This window comes from Mastacembelus armatus, chromosome 5 (genome assembly GCF_900324485.2).
Source record: "Mastacembelus armatus chromosome 5, fMasArm1.2, whole genome shotgun sequence".
NCBI classification, from domain to species: Eukaryota; Metazoa; Chordata; class Actinopteri; order Synbranchiformes; family Mastacembelidae; genus Mastacembelus; species Mastacembelus armatus.
The window spans coordinates 12,808,659-12,829,298 of NC_046637.1; the positions used below are offsets into that span (position 1 = coordinate 12,808,659).

Here is a 20,640-nt window from a genome sequence, read left to right on the forward strand (position 1 = left end):
TCTCCATTGTCGGCAAGTGCTTGCTCATAAGCGATTTGTCTGTTTTTTTGTTTTTTGTAAAGGTCTTTGAGATGATTGTATTGTGATTTGGCACTATACAAATACAATTGAATTGAATTGAACTGAATTGAATTCAAGGTTGGAGGTCAAAACTTTTTGCTGTAGGCAGTCAGAAATCTCCCTTATCAGTGTGGTATCAGACACATCAATAACTCATGTAAAAAAGACATGACAGTAATGAATAAATACAGTATATTTATTTAATTCTAGTTTATTAAATAAAATTCCTTCTATGGAATTATTTAAAATTAAAAAGTCACAAATAAGTGACTTTTGATCTAAGAGTTTATAAATCAGTGACCTTCACATTTTAGTGAAATGTCAAGTCAATTTTCCATACTAAAACACAGTTTACAGAACAGGCTTACTGCACCTGTATCCTGAGAATCATTAAAAAAAAAAAATCAATAGTACCAAAGAGTAAATGCTCAGTTTGACTTTATAATGATATACATGTTATTATTCTTTGGTAATCTCTGTTTTCAAGTTAAACATTATTATTGTCAATAAAATGTGTTTTATAGAGGATTAAAAACGGGGGCTTGTTTAAGCCTCATCCGGAAAAGCAGCCACGCTAGCAAGAGCTGGGATGAGCCTCTCGTACATGCTGATGCCTTTCAGGAAGACTTGTTCATTCAGATACTCGTTGTGATCGTGCAGCAGGATTGGTGTCCGGTTCATTGGGGAAAAGCCGATAGCAGGGACACCAATCTAGAATCACAAAACATGAATATATCCATTACCTGTCATATGTGGTCAATACTTGAACAAAAAGGCAAACAAAGGATTTGTAGAACACACTTCCTGATTGTCCTGCCATGGACTGATCCAGAACCTATACTCACTGCTCGGATAAAACGGCTATCTGTAGCAGCTGGAAAGATCTCCTTTTCCAGGGTAATATTCCTACAGTGGAGATAATGACAAGAGACTTGGTTTATGCAATACCAGTACAAACTCATAGCAGCTTTTTGTTTTTGTCAGCTGTGGCTAACTGGATAAAAATAAAAACAAAACAAAACAAAACAAAACAAAACCAAAAAAAAAAAAAAAAAAATCTTCAAACTATGACAACCTAAATCAGATATGATTAAGGACCATATATATTCTTGATAGAAATAGTAGATGGTAAGGAAAAATCAGTTCTTTCTAAGATGCTGAGATCAGTTCAGACAAAGCAGTTCTTTCCATACAAGAGAAGCAAACTGTGGGAGCTGTGTGAACATTTACAGCTAAGGTGTGAAGACTCATGAAGTGAATAAAGAATAATGTAAGCAAAAATAGAAAAAAAATGTTACTTTATGAGCCACTAATATAGTGGACAAATTGTGCTGTTGAGAAATCTGAAAAGTCAGTGTCTTTTCTACAGCAAATAGCTTCTGTTGGACAGACAGAAAAATACCTCAAGGCTAAAGGGAACCTACAGATGATGTAGGTGTAGATAAAAATCAGGGGAAGGTTGAGGTTATACTTGTCAAAATATAATATAGCTTTCAATTCCTCTTTTAGTGGAGTGTCTCAAAAGAAACCTAGACTTATAACGCCCTTATACAGGATCTTAGAGGCTTTTATTTGCTTGTATCTGCATTCCAAAAAAAATGATGACAACACAAGCAGCTTATGTATGTACTGTGTACCATGTACTCACATTGCCCGGCACGCTGCAGAAAAGGCTTTCCACCAAGGATCATTCTCATCTATCGATGTGACACTTTGGTTCATGTGCTTCTGCAAAGGGTGACAGGTAATTTAGTGTAATTCACAACTGGAAGCAACCAACAGCAGTAATAAAACTAAGTACTGAGTTTACAGTGGGTACGGAAAGTATTCAGACCCCTTTAAATTTTTCACTCTTTGTGTCATTGCTGCCATTTGCCAAAATCAAAAAAGTTCATTTTATTTCTCATTAATGTACACTCAGCACCCCATCTTGACAGAAAAAAACAGAAATGTAGAAATTTTTGCAAATTTATTAAAAAAGAAAAACTGAAATATCACATGGTCATAAGTATTCAGACCCTTTGCAGTAACACTCATATTTAACTCACATGCTGTCCATTTCTTCTGATCCTCTTTGAGATGGTTCTGCTCCTTCATTGGAGTCCAGCTGTGTTTAATTAAACTGATTGGACTTTATTAGGAAAGGCACACACCTGTCTATATAAGACCTTACAGCTCACAGTGCATGTCAGAGCAAATGATAATCATGAGATCGAAGGAACCGCCCAAGGAGCTCAGAGACAGAATTGTGGCAAGGCACAGATCTGGCCAAGGTTACAAAAGAATTTCTGCAGCACTCCAGGTTCCTAAGAGCACAGTGGCATCCATAATCCTCAAATGGAAAAAGTTTGGGAAGACCAGAACTCGTCCTAGACCTGGTCGTCCAGCCAAACTGAGCAGTCGTGGGAGAAGAGCCTTGGTGAGAGAGGTAAAGAAGAACCCAAAGATCACTGTGGCTGAGCTCCAGAGATGCAGGAGGGAGATGGGAGAAAGTTCCACAAAGTCAACTATCACTGCAGCCCACCACCAGTCGGGGCTTTATGGCAGAGTGGCCTGACAGAAGCCTCTCCTCAGTGCAAGCCCACATAGAGTTTGCCACAAGACACATGAAGGACTCCCAGACTATGAGAAATAAGATTCTTTGGTCTGAGGAGACCAAGATTGAACTTTTTGGCGTTAATTCTAAGCGGTATGTGTGGAGAAAACCAGGCACTGCTCATCACCTGTCCAATACAATCCCTACAGTGAAACATGGTGGTGGGAGCATCATGTTGTGGGGGTGTTTTTCAGCTGCAGGGACAGGACGACTGGTTGCAACTGAAGGAAAGATGAATGCGGCCAAGTACAGAGATATCCTGGAAGAAAACCTCTTCCAGAGTGCTCAGGACCTCAGACTGGGCCGAAGGTTCACCTTTCAACAGGACAATGACCCTAAGCACACAGCTGAAATAACAAAGGAGTGGCTTCAGAACAACTCTGTGACCGTTCTTGACTGGCCCAGCCAGAGCCCTGACCTAAACCCAATTGAGCATCTCTGGAGAGACCTGAAAATGGCTGTCCACCAACGTTCACCATCCAACCTGACAGAACTGGAGAGGATCTGCAAGGAAGAATGGCAGAGGATCCCCAAATCCAGGTGTGAAAAACTTGTTGCATCATTCCCAAGAAGACTCATGGCTGTACTAGCTCAAAAGGGTGCTTCTACTCAATACTGAGCACAGGGTCTGAATACTTATGACCATGTGATATTTCAGTTTTTCTTTTTTAATAAATTTGCAAAAATTTCTACATTTCTGTTTTTTTCTGTCAAGATGGGGTGCTGAGTGTACATTAATGAGAAATAAAATGAACTTTTTTGATTTTGGCAAATGGCTGCAATGACACAAAGAGTGAAAAATTTAAAGGGGTCTGAATACTTTCCGTACCCACTGTAAGTGCACTGACCTGAGCAAATTGATAAGTGACATCATCTCCTGCTTCCTTACACCACTGTTTGATCTGGCTTTCAAACTCCTGGCAGGATAAAAATTTGGAAGTTAACATTGAGTTAATATTAGGCTGCAAGTCAGTTTGAAGTCAGTTTGACACATTCATCCTGTAGATCATATTTCTACATAAGCAAGCCACACAAAGATAAAATCAATCTGCAGACAGACTTGCACACCTGTAGATTTACTGTAGGTGGTATTCTTAGGTCAAAGCTGACATCCATTTCAGCAGGAATGACATTGTAGGCCACACCTCCTTTGACCATGGTCATATTCACTGTGGTGACATCACCAAGCGTGAAACACTCACTGGTGTTTAGCCTGAAATTCACCCACATAGTGATAATGAACATGCTGCAATCACACTGTAACTCTAAAGTAGAATCATTCACCTACACCAAATCTGATGTTCCTGATATTTAAAAACGAATCACCAATTCAAAGTTATTGCTCATATTAGCACACACACAACCCATAATGGCTGATGAACCTCTGATGCTGCTTTTAAATAACCCTAGGCAAAATTTCTTTATACATCAATAATTTCCCATTGATTTCCTTGAACATGCGCAGCAGATAATTATGAAATTTAGTATTAATTAAAAGGAATATAGCTTGAACAGAGGTGACAGGTTAGTCCCACAACAGGGTAATCCATAGGTCTGGGCTGTTTACAATATTCCTCTCTGAACATTCATGCAGCATTTCTATTTTAAAATTGGTTCATTAAAACCTTAAACAGACTCAGACAGTCCTCTTGCACTATTCGAAGATTCAAAATTTATATATAGAGTCCTTGTGAGCTCATTTCAGTGGATGTCATATTCCCATCCACTGCACAAAGAAACATAGAGGGTAACATTCATCTCAGAAGTTCATGTAGAAAATCCAGTCTTGTGAATCTTGTGAATTTGAAATAAACTGATACCAAAAACTAGACCATCAAGTATAATGTTCCAGCTATCTTGTCTCTGTCCAAACTAAATCCAAAGCAGCATATTGATGAGAAAATCTACAATTCCATTTACAATAATCAATAATGCACATATAACAATAACTAATATTGTATATGATATATACAATATGTATGCTCACCTGTGTTTCTCCTTCTCTCTAAAGTCCAGGAATGAGTTTATGACATGGCGCTACAAAGAAAAAAAGACAGTATAGTCACTAACATAGCACTTCTCACACAAAAACAGGTTTTTAAAAAACGAATAGAACATTTTTATTATTTGGTAACATGACTTTGACACATGCCAGCTTTTCAGCAGCTGTATTCTCCACAAACCTAGACCCATGGCCAGGACTGCCTGGGCAGTGGACTGTGATCCCTGAAAAGGACAAGTCATTCTGCTTCATGATCGACTCTATCACCTATGAGAGTTTTAAACAGAACTTGAAAATTGAAAGTGGTGGGATCTGATCAGATGTCTGGATGTCTTGCATTGTGTGTATTTTACACTCACACCAGGGGTTCCTCTCTCCATAAAACACAGTGAAGGCCTCACCAGGGTTAGCCAGGCCTACCGAACACGTGGACAAATGAAACACGTAAAATAAAACTACTCAAGACAACTACAGAAATCACAGCCAGTGGGACAAAGAACAAAGATTTGTGATGTATGACATGCAGCTACACCACAACAGTGCTCATAAACTTCCACAAGCCAGGACTAAAAATCAGCACACATTTGCTTTTGGCTTAAAAATCAGTAACAGTAATTTGGCACAGTGGGTGATATCTGATCTTCAGAATTTAACCCTGTTGAATTTTACTCTGTGTGATTTGGTGAATACCAGATACTATCAAATACTGGCTCTGTATCAAACACCAATAATTTGCCTAGGGCTAGACAACACATTTAGCAAATTAATGATATTATTGATTTTTTACAGACCTAAATGTACTAATGCAGATTTCAGTGACATTTATTTAAAAGTTTAACTGTACAATCAACTTGCAGTTAAGTCCAGAGGTCATACTGGAAAAAGTCAGGAAAAACATTACAACTGATCTAACACAACAAAGCAAATATAAACATTGCTTCTTTAAAAAGGGTATTTGTGGAGTGCTTTAACATGTTGTTATTATATGGGAATGAAGTGGAGGAAGCACAATGTGAAGTTTCTTTCTCTGAATCCATCACTTGTTTTGAAGTGTAGTTCACCAAGGGCAGTTAATTAAAAAACAGGATGCATAGCATTATTCATTTGTACTCACACAGTTAGTAACCTAACTGGTTATGTATGAATATTGTTGCTATGATTATCTGCAGTTAAACCCTGTTTCTTCTTATAAGAACATTTTCTGTGGGCAGGGATGAGTGAATAAGTTATCTCTTAACCTTTTAAATTATTTACCTTCATCGAGAGCAAAGCCAATGTTCAATTTTTGGAACTCGGGATGCTTCACAAATGTTTCCATTCCCTTGTGACCTCCAACTTCTTCATCTAAGAACAAAACAACCAAAAGGCAAACATAAAATACCATGTGTACTGATAGCAACAGAATAGTAAAAACATAAATCAGAATGATTTTCAACATTTTCCCTGTGGGATCAATAAAGTTTAGTACTGTAGTGACAGAGTTTCAGTGGTACACTTGCTGCCTCACATTCATTTGAAACAAATTTTCCCAACATGCAACTATGTATCGCCAGCAGTGCATCCATTGATCTTACTTTTTACTGCTGTCTGATCTGTAACATCATATATTTGTCCTAGGCTGTGTGAGGACCAAATTCATTGAATGGCTGAGTTATGGGACTGTAATGTAACAGGTGTAAAGATGCTACACCTGTTAAAGGTAAAGATGGTGATGATAGTCTGTACATGTTGGGATGCATGCTTTTTCAATGTTGGCCCTATTGTGGTAACATTATCTCTTGCACAATACTATAAAAAGACACCAGTGTTATTGGAATAATTGAACAAGTGTGTCTTCTTTATCAATGTGAATGTGAAAACAACTGTGCAGTGTGTAGATGCTTTAAGAACAAATTATTAACAGAGGAAAGAATCAATCAAATATGTTACCGGGAACAAACATTAAGTGCACAGTGCGCATCAGTTTCTGTCCTGCTACCTTTAGCCTTCTGACTGCCTGGATGTACCTGCAGAGAACAGTAGATACAGGATACAGCCAAGTTGTAGCAGAAATAAGAACTGACTGTATGCAGGTTTGGTGAGAGTGTTAAAAGAGGCATAATTAATTAAATGTGGAGGTAACAACACTAGAGCACATATCCAGTTTAATAAAACAAGTTATCAAGGCAGCTTATACCCACTGTATAGTTACACATTTCATGTCCTGAGATCCCCGGGCATAAATGTTGCCCTCAGCATCTTTGAAAGCACTGAAAGCATCGTATTTCCATTGTTCCTGGAGAGGAGATTGATATCAAATCTATTTTTTTTATGTCCATTACAAGTAATAACAAGTTTTTAACACCATAAATGGAGAGAGATGCCCTACCTGGAAAACTGGTACAACATCTGTGTGGGAATTCAGTAAGATAGATTTCAAGGCTGGGTTCATTCCTTCCCACGTTACAATTGTCACAACTCTGCCTGGACAAACCTAAACGGAAAAGCATGTATTATTAATTTCTGTACTGAACTTGAAGCATGTAAACAACAAATGGATAAAATGCCACTGGTGGCACACACCTCAATCTTTTTGATGGGGAGACCAAGCTCCTCCGCTATTCTGTCCAGGAACTGAAGAGCAGCATCTATAAATGAATACACAGTTGGCAGAAGGGTCTGTTTAAATATTACTGAGTAAATCATCTTAAAAGACTACTGCTGTTGTTGCTATCTTTGTTGAGACATTAGGAAAGCCTATATTCTGTTTCAGCATTTTATTCAAATTAGTGTCTTAGTGTCAGACATGCAGAGTAGCCTCCAAGAGGTCCACTTCAAGATCTCTTCTTGGTTTGTCCCCGAGACACCTCTAACCAAAAAAGGCATCTTAGAAATTAACCTAAATTAACAAAAATGGCCAAGGTCCTCTGCAAGTACAGCAACCTATTAAATCAGCCTTCCTGCAGACAAACAATCTTAGCTGCCACTCAAACCCTTTCCCATTAGTTTGATATTTAACCAGTTAAGGGTTGTAATGCTTGACCAGTAAAGTGACAGCCTTGCTCAATAACTTCACCTTTGTTTTTTGAAGACCATAAGCATCAAACATAACTGAAGCAGGTAATATCTAACTTACACAGATAAGAAATGGACTTTGACAACTGCACAATAGAAAATAAAACTGATACAGGCAAACTGATTTCACAATGGGCTTATTTGGAGCAAGCAGGATTAGTTGTAAATGTATGTATGTTATTTTAATTATAGCATGTAGATTGATATGATCTAACTGACAAGATTTAAAGTATAATAACAAAATAACATCTAAATGAATGAGTATTTCCTAAACTGGACGAGGCCACGACACATTTCTTTGTATTTGCCCTCATCAAGGTCAGTATTGACTGGATGTTGACCCATAAAACATTGAATAAAGCTCTCAAAGATAAATGTCTAAATGCCAACTCTGACATTTTCAAGGGCCAATGCTGGTATTCAGTTTGCTATAATAAAGGTGTCTCACCATAGTCCGGGTCTGGGTGGACTGTTTTCAGACGGAGGTAGTCTCTGAACAGGCTCACAGAAGGGTCCTCTCCCTCAGGATAGCTCTGCCCCCCTCCAACACCTGGTCCATCTTTGTCAGGTAGCATGGTGTGACTAGTTTACTCCTCTGAGGACACAAAGACGATGCCATTAAAACACAACCATAACAAGTCAAAGGAACTAATCCTTGCATCTTTCCTGGTTATAGCTCATCTGCTCTACTTTAATACCACAACAGCTAGTTAGCAGTGTAGCTACTTATACAGCTACTTTAGCTGAGGCTAGCGTTCCCACTAAACCCCTGTTTGACTAGCTACAACTGAAGAGAGTAAACACGTTGCAGGTTGTAGTAAATCGGTGCCCGATCAACAAAGGTGTATTTGTTGATTGTGTGTGTTTTTTTTAGCTATACTAGTTATTCACCCAGTGTCGCCAACGTCAGAATCCCAATAGTAACCTTCCTGTATCAGCTGGCTGCTCACCGCTGCCAAGTAGCTGTACGTTTCCGATCAGCCCTCGGTATATTTCAAGTGCCCACCTGACATGAAATTTACGGTAATGTCACAGAAACGGCTGAGATAGGCTTTTGAACGCACTATAGGTGTACTTTCTCGCATTTAACACACAGATGAGACCACAAACAACATTTTATACAAAATAATTACTCACGGTTTTCGTTAAAAACGCTATTAACACCTTTCTTTCCAACTGCTGCAAACGCATGGTATAGTTTACACTCGTTGCGCATCCGATTTGTGCTGGTCAGCTGTTCTGCGCATGCCCAGACAAACCTGGGCTCTGTTTTCCACACACAAATCTGAAACCTTTCTGTCGAGCAGTGTTTTACACTGTACAGTCTCAAAATTTTCAGTGCACCAATGGTTCTCGGGCAGTCTAGGCCTATAGCAGCATAACTAAGGGATGGTTCAGGGTTGCCTGAAGCCGGCCCTAACTATATGCTTTGTCAAAGAGGAAGGTTTTAAGTCTAGCCTTAAAAGTACAGAGAGTGTCTGCCTCCTGAACCCAGGCTGGGAGCTGGTTCCACAAGAGAGGAGCTTGATAGCTAAAGGCTCTGCCTCCCATTCTGCTTTTGGAAACTCTGGGAAACACAAGTAGACCTGCACTCTGAGAGCGAAGTGGTCTATTGGGATAATATGGTACTATGAGGTCTTTAAGGTATGAAGGAGCTTGATCATGGCAGGATTTGTATGTGAGGAGAAGGATTTTAAATTCCATTCTGGATTTTACAGGGAGCCAATGAAGAGAAGCCAATATAGGAGAAATATGATCTCTCTTGCCATTTCCTGTCAGGATTCTGGCTGTGGCATTCTGGATTAACTGGAGCCTTTTTATGGAGATACTGGGACATCCAGATAGTAATGAGTTACAGTAATCTAGCCTTGAGGTAACAAATGCATGGACTAGTTTTTCTGTGTCATTTTGAGACAGGAAGTTCCTAATTTTGGCAATGTTGCGCAGGTGAAAGAATGCAATTCTAGAGATTTGTTTTACGTGAGTTAAAGGACATGTCCTGGTCAAAAATAACTCCAAGGTTTTTTACAGTAGTGCTGGAGGCCAGGGCTATGCCATCTAAAGTAGCTATAATTTTAGAAAAGTTATTTCTGATGTTTTTAGGCCCAAATAAAATAACTACTGTTTTCTCTGAATTTAAAAGTAGAAAGTTACTGGTCATCCAGGCCTTTATGTCAGTTAGACACACTTGAAATCTGGTTAACTGGTTTGTGTTAACAGGTTTAATAGATAGATACAACTGAGTGTCATCTGCATAGTAGTGGTAATTAATAGAGTGCTTCCTAATGACATTGCCTAAAGGAAGCATGTACAGGGTGAACAGAATTGGTCCTAGCATAGAGCCTTGTGGAACTCCATAACTAACTTTTGTTCATGTGGAAGGTTCATCATGGACAGGAACAAACTGGAATCTGTCCGATAAATAGGATTGGAACCATTTTAACACTGTTGATACCAGTCACATGCTCCAGTCTCTGTAATAAGATGTTGTGGTCAATAGTGTTGAATACAGCACTAAGGTCTAGAAGGGCAAGTATAGAAACAAGTCCATTATCTGAGGCTAAGAGAAGACCGTTGGTGACTTTTAACAGTGCTGTTTCTGTACTATGATGTACTGAGAGCTAAGGGAACACTGGGCTCAACAGTGCTATGACTTTTTGTCAGCCTGGCTACAGTGCTGAAAAGAAACCTGGGATTGTTCTTATTTTCCTCTATTAGTGAAGAATAGAATGCAGTTCTGGCTTTACGGAGAGCTTTTTTATATGTTAATTGACTGTTTTTCCAAGCTAGAAAAATTTCCTCTAAATTTGTGGAACGCCACTTCCTTTCCAGCTTTTGTGATGCCTGCTTTAAGGTATGAATATGTAAATTCTACCATGGGGCTAATCTCCTCTGATTCACTAACTTCTTTTTCAGAGGGGCCACAGTATCAAGCGTTTCACGCAGTGAGGCTACAGCACTGTCAACAATATGATCAATTTGGTAGGGAGTGGGATTGAGGCAGCTGCCCTCCACTGTTTGTACTTGGCATAGATGTAAAAAAAGATGGAATCATTTTCTTAAATTTATTAACAGTGTAGTCAGATAAACATCTGCTGTCATGGAATTTTCTTCCAAATGCTGCATGATCCGTCATCTTAAATTCAAAAGTTATTAAAGAATGATCTGACAAAACAGGATATTGGGGAAAAACTATTAAATGTTCACTTTCGATGCCATAGGTCAGAACAAGATCAAGGGTGTGATTAAAACAGTGGGTGGGTTTAACATTTTCAGTGAAATCAATTGAATCTAATATAGAATTAAATGAAGTGCTAAGGCTGTTATTTTCAACATCCACATGAATGTTAAAATCTCCCACTATAATGACTTTATCTGAACTAAGCACTAAATCAGACAGGAAGTCAGGGAATTCAGTTAAAAACTGAGTAAGGGACAGGTGGATGGTACACAATGACAAATAGAACTGGTTTTTGTGTTTTATAAGTTTGGATGTGAGAGGCTCAGAGTGAGGCTCGGGACAGGCTCTCAAATGAGTTATAACTGTTCTGAGAATGAAAGTTTAATAATAAGTTTGACTGGAAGATTGCAGCTACTCCTCCACCTCGACCTGTGCTTCGAGGAACATGATAATTTTTATGACTGAGGGGGGTTGATTCATTCAGACTGACATATTCATCCTGCTGTAGCCAGGTTTCAGTGAGACAGAGTAAGTCAATTTGGTGATCAGTTATCAAATCATTTACTAACAGAGATTTAGATGAAAGAGATATTTAATAATCCACATCAGACTGTTCTGTTTTTCTGTTCAATAAGAGGAGTGGTCTTAATTTTTATTAGGTTTTTATGAATAACTCTTCTTGTGTTAACTTCTGATTTATTTGATTTATATGTTCGAGGGGCAGACACAATCTCTATGTGGTTTGAGGGGGGCAATGGCTCTAAAGAAACTGCAGAGAGGCATTCAGCACCGGTAACCATAATTTAAGAGGGAATTGTCTTCTTTTCCTTCAGGGGTCGCCACAGCGAACCGTCTGCCTCCATTTAACCCTATCCCCTGTATCCTCCACACCCACAACAACTATCCTCATGTCCTCCTTCATTACATCCAAGAACCTCCTCTTTGGTCTTTGGTCTCTAGGCCTCCTTCCTGGCAGCTCTAACCTCAGCAACCTTTTACCAATATATTCACTGTCCCTCCTCTGAACATGTCCAAAACATCTCAATCTGGCTTCCCTGGCTTTTTCTCCAAAACATCTAATATGAGCTGTCCCTCTGATGTACTCATTCCTGATCCTATCCATCCTCGTCACTCCTAAAGAGAACCTCAACATCTTCAGCTCTGCTACCTCCAGCTCTGCCTCCTGTCTTTTTCTCACTGCCACTGTCTCTAAACCATACAACATTGCTGGTCTCACCACTGTCTTGTACACCTTTCCTTTCATTCTTGCTGACACTCTTTTGTCACACATCACACCTGACACTTTCCTCCACCCGTTCCAACCTGCTTGCACACGTCTCTTCACTTCTTTTCCACACTCTCCGTTGCTCTGGACTGTTGACCCTAGGTACTTAAAATCCTCCACCTTCTTCACCTCTACTCCCTGTAACCTCACCGTTCTACTTGAATCCCTCTCATTTACACACATATACTCCGTTTTACTGCGGCTAACCTTCCAGAGCAAACCTCCACCTCTCTAGATTTTCCTCCACCTGCTCTCTGCTCTCACTACAGGTGACAATGTCATCTGCAAACATCATGGTCCATGGAGATTCCTGTCTAACCTCATCTGTCAGACTGTCCCTCACCACAGCAAACAAGAAGGGGCCCAAAGCCGATCCTTGGTGCAGTCCCACCTCCACCTCCTTCTGGCCTTCTCTGTACTTCTCCATCAGCATTCTCAAAGAAAATATTGCATCTGTGGTGCTCTTTCTTAGCATGAAACCATACTGCTGCTCACAAATGCTCACTTCTGACCTCAGCCTAGCCTCCGCTACTCTTTCCCATAACTTGTGTGACTTATCAACTTTATTCCTCTGTAGTTTCCACAACTCTGCACGTCTCCTTTCTTCTTAAAGATGGATACCAGTACACTTCTCCTCCATTCCTCAGGCATCCTCTCACTCTCCAAGATCTTGTTAAGTAGCCCAGTAAAAAAATGCTACTGCCACCTCTCCTAAACACTTCCATACCTCCACAGGTATGTTGTCAGGACCAACTGCCTTTCCACTCTTCACCCTCTTCCAACGCTTTCCTCACTTCATCCTTACTGATCTTTGCTACTTCCTGCTCCACAACAGTCACCTCTTCTACTCTGTGCTCTCTAACATTTTCCTCATTCATCAACTCTTCAAAGTATTCCTTCCATCTTTCTATCACACTTGTGGCACCTGTCAACACATTTCCATCCCTGTCCTTGTCAACACATTTCCATCCCTGTCCTTTATCACCCTAACCTGCTGCACATCCTTCCCATCTCTGTCTCTCTGCCTCGCCAACCTGTACAACTCCACCTCTCCCTCCTTAGTGTCCAACCTATCATACAAATGCTCATACGCCCTTTGTTTGGCCTTTGCCACCTCTACCTGCACCTTACGCTGCATCTCCCTGTACTCCTGTCTGTTCTCTTCTGTCCTCTCAGTGTCCCACTTCTTCTTAGCTAAACTTTTCCTCTTAACACACTCCTGAAATTCCTCATTCCACCACCAAGTCTCCTTATCTGCTTTCCTCTTTCCAGATAACACACCAAGTACCTGCCTACCTGTCTCCCTGATCACTTTAGCTGTAGCTGTCCAGTCATCTGGAAGAACCTCCTGACCTCCCAGAGCCTGTTTCAGCTCCTCCCCCGAAAGCCACACAACACTCCTTTTTCAACTTCCACCACTTGGTCCTCTGCTCTGCCCTTGTCCTCTTCATCTTCCTCACCACCAGAGTCATCCTACACACCACCATCCTATGCTGTCTGGCTACACTCTCCCCAACCACTACTTTGCAGTCACTGATCTCTTTCAGGTTGAAATGTCTGCACAAGATGTAATCAACTTGTGTGCTCCTGCCACTCTTGTGTCACCCTATGCTCCTCCCTTTTCTGGAAAAATGTGTTCACTACAGCCATTTCCATCCTTTTTGTGGAGTCTACCACCATCTGTCCTTCTGCATTCTTGTCCTGCGTACCAAAGTTACCCATCACTTCCTCGTGACCTCTGAGAGGAAGGGAAATGGGGGGGGTTAGGGTAGGGGAGCTCAGTACACCGATGGTCCTCGGGCAGTCTAGGCCTATAGCAGCATAACTAAGGGATGGTTCAGGGTTGCCTGAAGCCAGCCCTAACTATATGCTTTGTCAAAGAGGAAGGTTTTAAGTCTAGCCTTAAAAGTACAGAGAGTGTCTGCCTCCTGAACCCAGGCTGGGAGCTGGTTCCATAGGAGAGGAGCTTGATAACTAAAGGCTCTGCCTCCCATTCTGCTTTTGGAAACTCTGGGAAACACAAGTAGACCTGCACTCTGAGAGCGAAGTGGTCTATTGGGATAATATGGTACTATGAGGTCTTTAAGGTATGAAGGAGCTTGATTATGAAGGGATTTGTATGTGAGAAGAAGGATTTTAAATTCTATTCTATATTTTACAGGGAGCCAATGAAGAGAAGCCAATATAGGAGAAATATGATCTCTCTTGCTAGTTCCTGTCAGGACTCTGGCTGCGGCATTCTGGATTAATTGGAGGCTTTTTATGGAGATATTGGGACATCCAGATAGTAATGAGTTACAGTACTCTAGCCTTGAGGTAACAAATGCATGGACTAGTTTTTCTGCATCATTTTGAGACAGGATGTTCCTAATTTTGGAAATGTTGCGCAGGTGAAAGAATGCAGTTCTAGAGATTTGTTTTATGTGTGAGTTAAAGGACATGTCCTGGTCAAAAATAACTCCAAGGTTTTTTACAGTAGTGCTAGAGGCCAGGGTTATGCCATCTAGAGTAGCTATAATTCCTAGAAGAAGCTAGAAGATTCCTAGCAAAAACCTTCTTCAGGATAACTCCTACTCCATCCACACCATGATAAAACAGCTTGAACCCTGCTCCTAATCTATAGGCCTTTCCACCTGGTCTCCTGAACACACAAGATATCCACCTTTCTTCTTTCCATCATATCAGCCAACTCTCTAATTTTCCCTGACAAATTACCTACATTCAAAGTCCCTACTCTAAGTGCTACACTCCTGCCGTTCCTCTTTTCTCTTTGCCTATGAACATGCCTTCCTCCTCTCCTTCTTTGGCCAACAGTAGTCCAATTTCCACTGGCACCTTGTAGGTCAACAGCACCAGTGGCGGTCGTTGTTAACCCGGGTTGCGACTAGTATGAAAGTTGTATTTGTGATTCGCATGTTTGATTTGGCTGAAATTTTACGTCGGATGCCCTCTGCCCTAATTTAGGACAACCCTCATTTACCCGGACTTGGGACCGCCACATGAAGACACTGGATTGTGCCCCCCTGTGGTTGCATTAAAGAGGGAATTGTCTATCGCAATTAATGATATTTAATAGATTCATGTTAGTAATAGAGTATCAAAAGATCCTCCCCATACTCTAACAATGTACAGTGAAGTGTTTGTAAAAAGACATAAATTAAGCTATTGTAATACTTTTTGAGGTATTCCTTCAGGGGAAATACACAACTGGAATTGGAAATCTGTAAGGTAGCATTTTTTGACAAGGCAGATCAAATCGACAAAACACCGGATTTCAAAATAAATTATACAATAATATTTCATTTCTAATATTTGATTTTACAACCTAATACCTGTTTGACGTAATGTAATATGTAATACGTTTTTATGAATATTTTCAAATGAAAATTCTTATTTCACAATAATTGAACAATTACAATATATCTGATTTGTTCTTAAGTCAAGGGATAAATAGAATTTATAGAAGCACCTGTTCCTTTTCAGAAAAGATTCAGTGTACAAATTATTATCATTAAATTGAACGTCATGATATACTGTAGTGTAAGTCTGTGTACTCATCTTTAAATCCAGCACAAAATCATTTAAATTGTTCAACTGGTGTACATGAAACAAAGCCGGATACATGAATACATGACATGGACAACATAAACAAATTTTATTTTGTGTATTTTGGATTAATCTAATACTAGAAAACCTTCCAATAAACATTATTAGCTTATTTAACTCAAGTTTGATGTGGAATAATAACTATTCAAAAAGTAGTCCATTAAGAAATTGTTTTTGTAACTAGTACCTCAAAGGCTACTAGTACAAAATAAACTAGGTTTACTGTTGACTTTTGGAGTAATTCTATAATAAAATATTTTCCAGTTAAAAACATGTATTTCCCAAGTTTGATATGGATTAAAAATAGTTTAATATGTTCTTTATCAACCAAATATTTAATGTGCAATTATTATAGACAACATAAGCTTAATCAAACCTCATGAAAAATGTTCTGTTTCAGTCAGTGGGAGATAAAAGTACATCATCCTATTTTTGCTAGTACTAATGGAGTACTAATTGCAATCACATTGAGCCAATGGACCACTAATTGTATAAATAATTGAATAAATAATTTTTCATTTTACATCAAGCTCGAGTAAAACTGCTTGGTCATACATTCCATTTAAAAGTAATACACACTGAATATCAAAAGTGAAAAGTACCGGTGCAGATTTGTGTGTATATATAAATATTGCAGCTCTTGAGGTGGCAGTGACATGTTTTGGGTAACGTCATATAAATTGATCATATTGTATGTAAAATAATTATTTTATATTTTTGTATAGCATAATAATAAAAAATGAATGAATTTTAATAAAATAAATGAGGCTAGTGAGGCCTAGTATAATAATCTTCCAAACAGAATTACATAATATTTCACAATGTCCTTAAGTTCCTATTATAGTTTCATCTGAAAACATACAAAACACGGATTTTTTGTTTTTATTTTCAGCTATGCACATAGTTTAGCTTTGTTTGTCTGTTTTTGCATGATTGTCCCAACTTATTGCAAATATATTACACATAACTTTATAATCTGTATACAAATGAATGTGGGCTATTTCCAACATTTTTTATGGTCCATATTTGTTTATACACTTCTTTTTTACTTACAATTTGGTATCAACTCTGTTTACTTTTATTGACAAGAGCATGTGTTTGCCTGGAATCTGTAATGGTTGTGTCAGATCTCAGTACATAAATCTGTTTGTCAGATGTGAAGCGAACAGAAGCTATTTAAGCACAGGCACCTGCTACATTTGCATATTTACATTAACTTACATGTCACCTACAAAAATGGTAACAGTGAAACAAACACATTCCATGGTTTTACATGCAAAGCCAGACATAAAACACATGAAAGAAAAATCACCACTATTTAAGATGCTATTTTTAACAGAGTCTGAGCTGAATTTGTAAATAAAATAATAATAATGGCGACATCTGAAATTCTATATTGTTATTTGTCACAACAACATGCCATTTTCCATGAAATAAAAGCTACTGTCAATGCCAATAATCTTTGCTTCAGGCCATGATAATATGAGAATGATGCTTATCTTGGTACTTTTTACCAAAATTGTCACCACATTAAACCATTTATTAGAGGACTTAGACAATTTCTTTCATGTCCACCTTTCTTTGTCCACTGCACATCTCATTTGAGTTTGCTGAGGAAGTCGATCAATCCTTGGTGAAATTCCCGTGGTTTGTCCATGTAGCAGGCATGGCGGGCACCTTCTATCTTGAGCACAGAATGATTAGGCAGTTGTATGAGGTTCTTGTGGGACTGTGCACCCAGATTTGTGTCCAGGGCTCCAAACACAATCAGAGTGGGAGTCTAAAAAGAACACAGGAGTGAAAATTCATTAAAAGATGGTGAAAATAGTAATTTAATCAGCTGTAAAACATTAGTTTTCAGCAACATGCATTGATTTACTGGCTGTACAAAATAGAGAACTGTCCCAAGACCCCAGAAGTCACAGTAACATAGAAATATGCACCATGGAAGCACAGAATCAACATGAATGATAACAAGAGGTCAAATCTAGTTATAAAACTTCATTAATCCAGCTAATATTGATTCTCAGGCATCCATGTGAAGTTATCTTAACATAGTAACTGAGAAACTCCAAACCTGGGGTTAGGTAGTATTTTATCAGTGGACCAAAATTTAATAAAACTGCCATCTGTGGTACCAGCTGGTTTTAATGAATGAATGTTACTTGCAAAAACAGGGATTAGGAATTTGGTGAGGGTTGACTGAAAAGGGGCTCACTGTTTATTTGTGTCCTGTGCCCCCTAGTGGCTTAAACTGGTCATGCATTGGTCAACCAAGGGAGTTCACACAAAAACTAAAAGTTCACCACAATGTCAATAGAAGCACAAGCTAATGGGACAATTTTATTGTTTCTGTTTTAATATTTTAATCATCACTGTAATCATAATCTATACTTCCCTCACCTGAATATTTTGGTATTGCTGTGGAGTGTAACTTCGGGTACCAACTGGTGCTATGGGTATGAAGCCATGTAGCTGAGCGCTGTTCTTCATGAGGAAGGGGATGGAGTAATGTCCACTCATGGAGGGGCTCAAAAGCACAGCAGCTCTGACACCCAAAGACTCCATGAACCTTGAAAGGAGATCCACTCGATTCTGGTCAGTCTTTAGAGCTTCTGAATCTGGGGATTTTCCATACCCTCCAAGAAGAGAAAGAATAAGTGAGAAAAAAAAGACAGTTATTTTTAAATAAATGTGGTATAACACGTGTTTTATTATATACTTGTGCGCTAGTTACACATATATCACAATTTCTCGTTCTGAATATGTCTGAATATACAATATGTGTTGCACAGTATCAGTTTCAGTATATTTGCATTTTACATTTAGACTAATCCTACACTATAAATATAACTATGTTAAGTTTGGAACATCATTTTATGTATCAAATTATAATATTTAAGAAAATAATAACCCAGACGTATAGTTACGTGAGATGTTATGTAAGATTAGTGGTGATGAACGATGATGAGCAATTAAACATAGGTTTTACCTGGCAGATCCATCGCTAAGGCCTGATATCCATTAGTGGCCAGCAGAGCCATGGTACCAAGTTCTTCCCAGGTTTTGGATGTGAAGGCCTGGCCATGCAGAAGCACCACTTGCAGCCTGCACATGTAATTTTGTTCATATTTTGTTATCCCATGACATTTTAGTGCACCTCTCAGAACTTTATATGTTGGAGCTGTAGCGTAGCAGCAGAGCCTGTGCTTGTATTCACATACATTATAATATTAAGTGATCATCAGTATAGCATGTGTGTGAACGTGTGTTCAATCTCTTAGATAACTGATTTGGAATTAAATTTGTAAGGACAAAGCAGATTAATACCCCAAATATTCCAATAATATTATTTCAACATTCTCTTTTTTTGACAGATTTTGTAAGCTTACCTCGGCAATATCTGTCGTCCAGTCTCATCAACAGGTAAAGCCTCTCGAAAGAACAGTGGAGGATCCCCAGGCAACTGTCCAGTACGAATAGACACATTAATAGTTTGCATTGGAGCAGGTGGTGTGCCCATCAGCCCCATTCTTTGAGCTTCAAGAGACGGCTCCATACTGCCCTGGCGGATGGACGGCAGCAGCAGGTACAGCAGTAATGTGGCCAACATCACCAGGCCGAGAACAACAAGACGATTACGCAAGAAATTCATGTCACCAAGATGAATGATCTAGGAAAATATTAGACAGTGCATTTTCAAGATCACACACACTAATCCTATTTGACAGTATTTCACATTGTTTGACAGTTCGTACACCCATCCAATGAGACCACTATAGTTTGAATGTGTTAAAACTGTTTTAAAATTAGATTTAATCTTCATTGCTATGATCAATTTACCAAGTGCATTGCTGACATATGAGGAACAGAAACACAAAGTGATGCTGCCATATGCATCAGCACTGATCCTTTGTGTTTTAATTAACTACTGTCTCTGTGTGCAGCTTAGAAATAAATATTTGTCTAACAAGTGAAGGCTCCACTAAACACATATGTATGATATATAACTGTATCTTATAAACTGCCACACACCATCTTAATCCCAGGATGAACTGTGCACTATAATGGGTGGCTGAAAATGTTAATCGTGTTTTAACAGCTGATGACTTTAGCTAACTGGAGGTTAGGTAGATGGAAACTCAGTAACATTTGCATAACAAAATTTTTAACGTCAGCTGTTATTAGGAAAATATGCAGGAGAGGAGCTAACATTAGCTACATATGTCGCTTTTATACCAGCTAACGCTAAATCTGTGCACAGTGTGAAACCGCAGGAGACAAGATACACCAGTGGAAAACATACCCGACAAAGAGGATTGTTAAACACGTTCAGTGACAGAAGGACGAGGCTGTCTGCTTTATCGTCATGTCTTCTGATTTGCAGTGATGGGAAATATTTACTGGATGCTGCTAGTAGCTAACCCTTCAAACTGAGTGAAGTCGTGTCTAACGCTAGCAACGCTAACATCTTCTAACCCCCCCCAAAAAGCATGTATTGCTTCTTGAATTGTCGATCAGTCGAAAATAAATACTGGATGTAGCCTGATAAACGAGAAAGTCCAGAAATGTAAAGAAATTCTTATGAATATGTGTCTGTTCTATATTAAATCTACTACGATTTAAACTGTCTGTTCCTACTCGGAGCATATTACAAGCTGCACATAACAACCCCTGAGTAACACGCGTCATTTCCTGCCATCTGTGAACAAACATTTATTTCTTTGAATAAATGCATATGTTTTCCAATGAGAATGGTTTTGTCTCTGTATACAGTGGACACAATGTCCTTTTTGAAAAAAAAAATCACATATTACATAGTTTTTGTTTTTTGGAAGGTTTCTAGTTTATTAATG

At 39.0% G+C, this 20,640-nt stretch overlaps 2 protein-coding genes across 4 annotated transcripts; both read right to left on the bottom strand.

Annotated features, from left to right (window-relative positions):
• Positions 1-481: 481 nt before the first annotated feature.
• On the bottom strand, positions 482-9,131 carry LOC113130267 (aminoacylase-1). Of its 3 annotated transcripts, none has more exons than XM_026306745.2 (15): positions 8,850-9,131; positions 8,161-8,307; positions 7,221-7,285; positions 7,027-7,131; positions 6,839-6,933; positions 6,588-6,664; positions 5,913-6,002; positions 5,018-5,074; positions 4,809-4,882; positions 4,644-4,693; positions 3,725-3,869; positions 3,505-3,573; positions 1,709-1,788; positions 906-966; positions 482-771 (listed from the first exon to the last, which is right to left on the bottom strand). In XM_026306745.2, the coding sequence occupies exons 2-15, from the start codon at positions 8,285-8,287 to the stop codon at positions 607-609; spliced, it is 1,260 nt and encodes a 419-aa protein (XP_026162530.1). In that variant the 5' UTR covers positions 8,288-8,307; positions 8,850-9,131; the 3' UTR covers positions 482-606. The 3 variants fall into 3 exon arrangements, with proteins under 3 accessions (XP_026162530.1, XP_026162529.1, XP_026162531.1); XM_026306744.1 differs by lacking the exon at positions 8,850-9,131 and adding an exon at positions 8,604-8,730; XM_026306746.2 differs by lacking the exon at positions 8,850-9,131 and adding an exon at positions 8,604-8,730 and having other exon boundaries at positions 594-771; positions 862-966.
• A 7,519-nt stretch (positions 9,132-16,650) lies between these two features.
• abhd14a (abhydrolase domain containing 14A) lies at positions 16,651-20,427 on the bottom strand. Its single transcript, XM_026306748.1, has 5 exons — positions 20,091-20,427; positions 19,177-19,457; positions 18,777-18,892; positions 18,188-18,423; positions 16,651-17,564 (listed from the first exon to the last, which is right to left on the bottom strand). Exons 2-5 carry the CDS (start codon positions 19,437-19,439, stop codon positions 17,382-17,384), a joined length of 798 nt encoding a protein of 265 aa, XP_026162533.1. The 5' UTR covers positions 19,440-19,457; positions 20,091-20,427; the 3' UTR covers positions 16,651-17,381.
• Between the last annotated feature and the right edge of the window lie 213 nt (positions 20,428-20,640).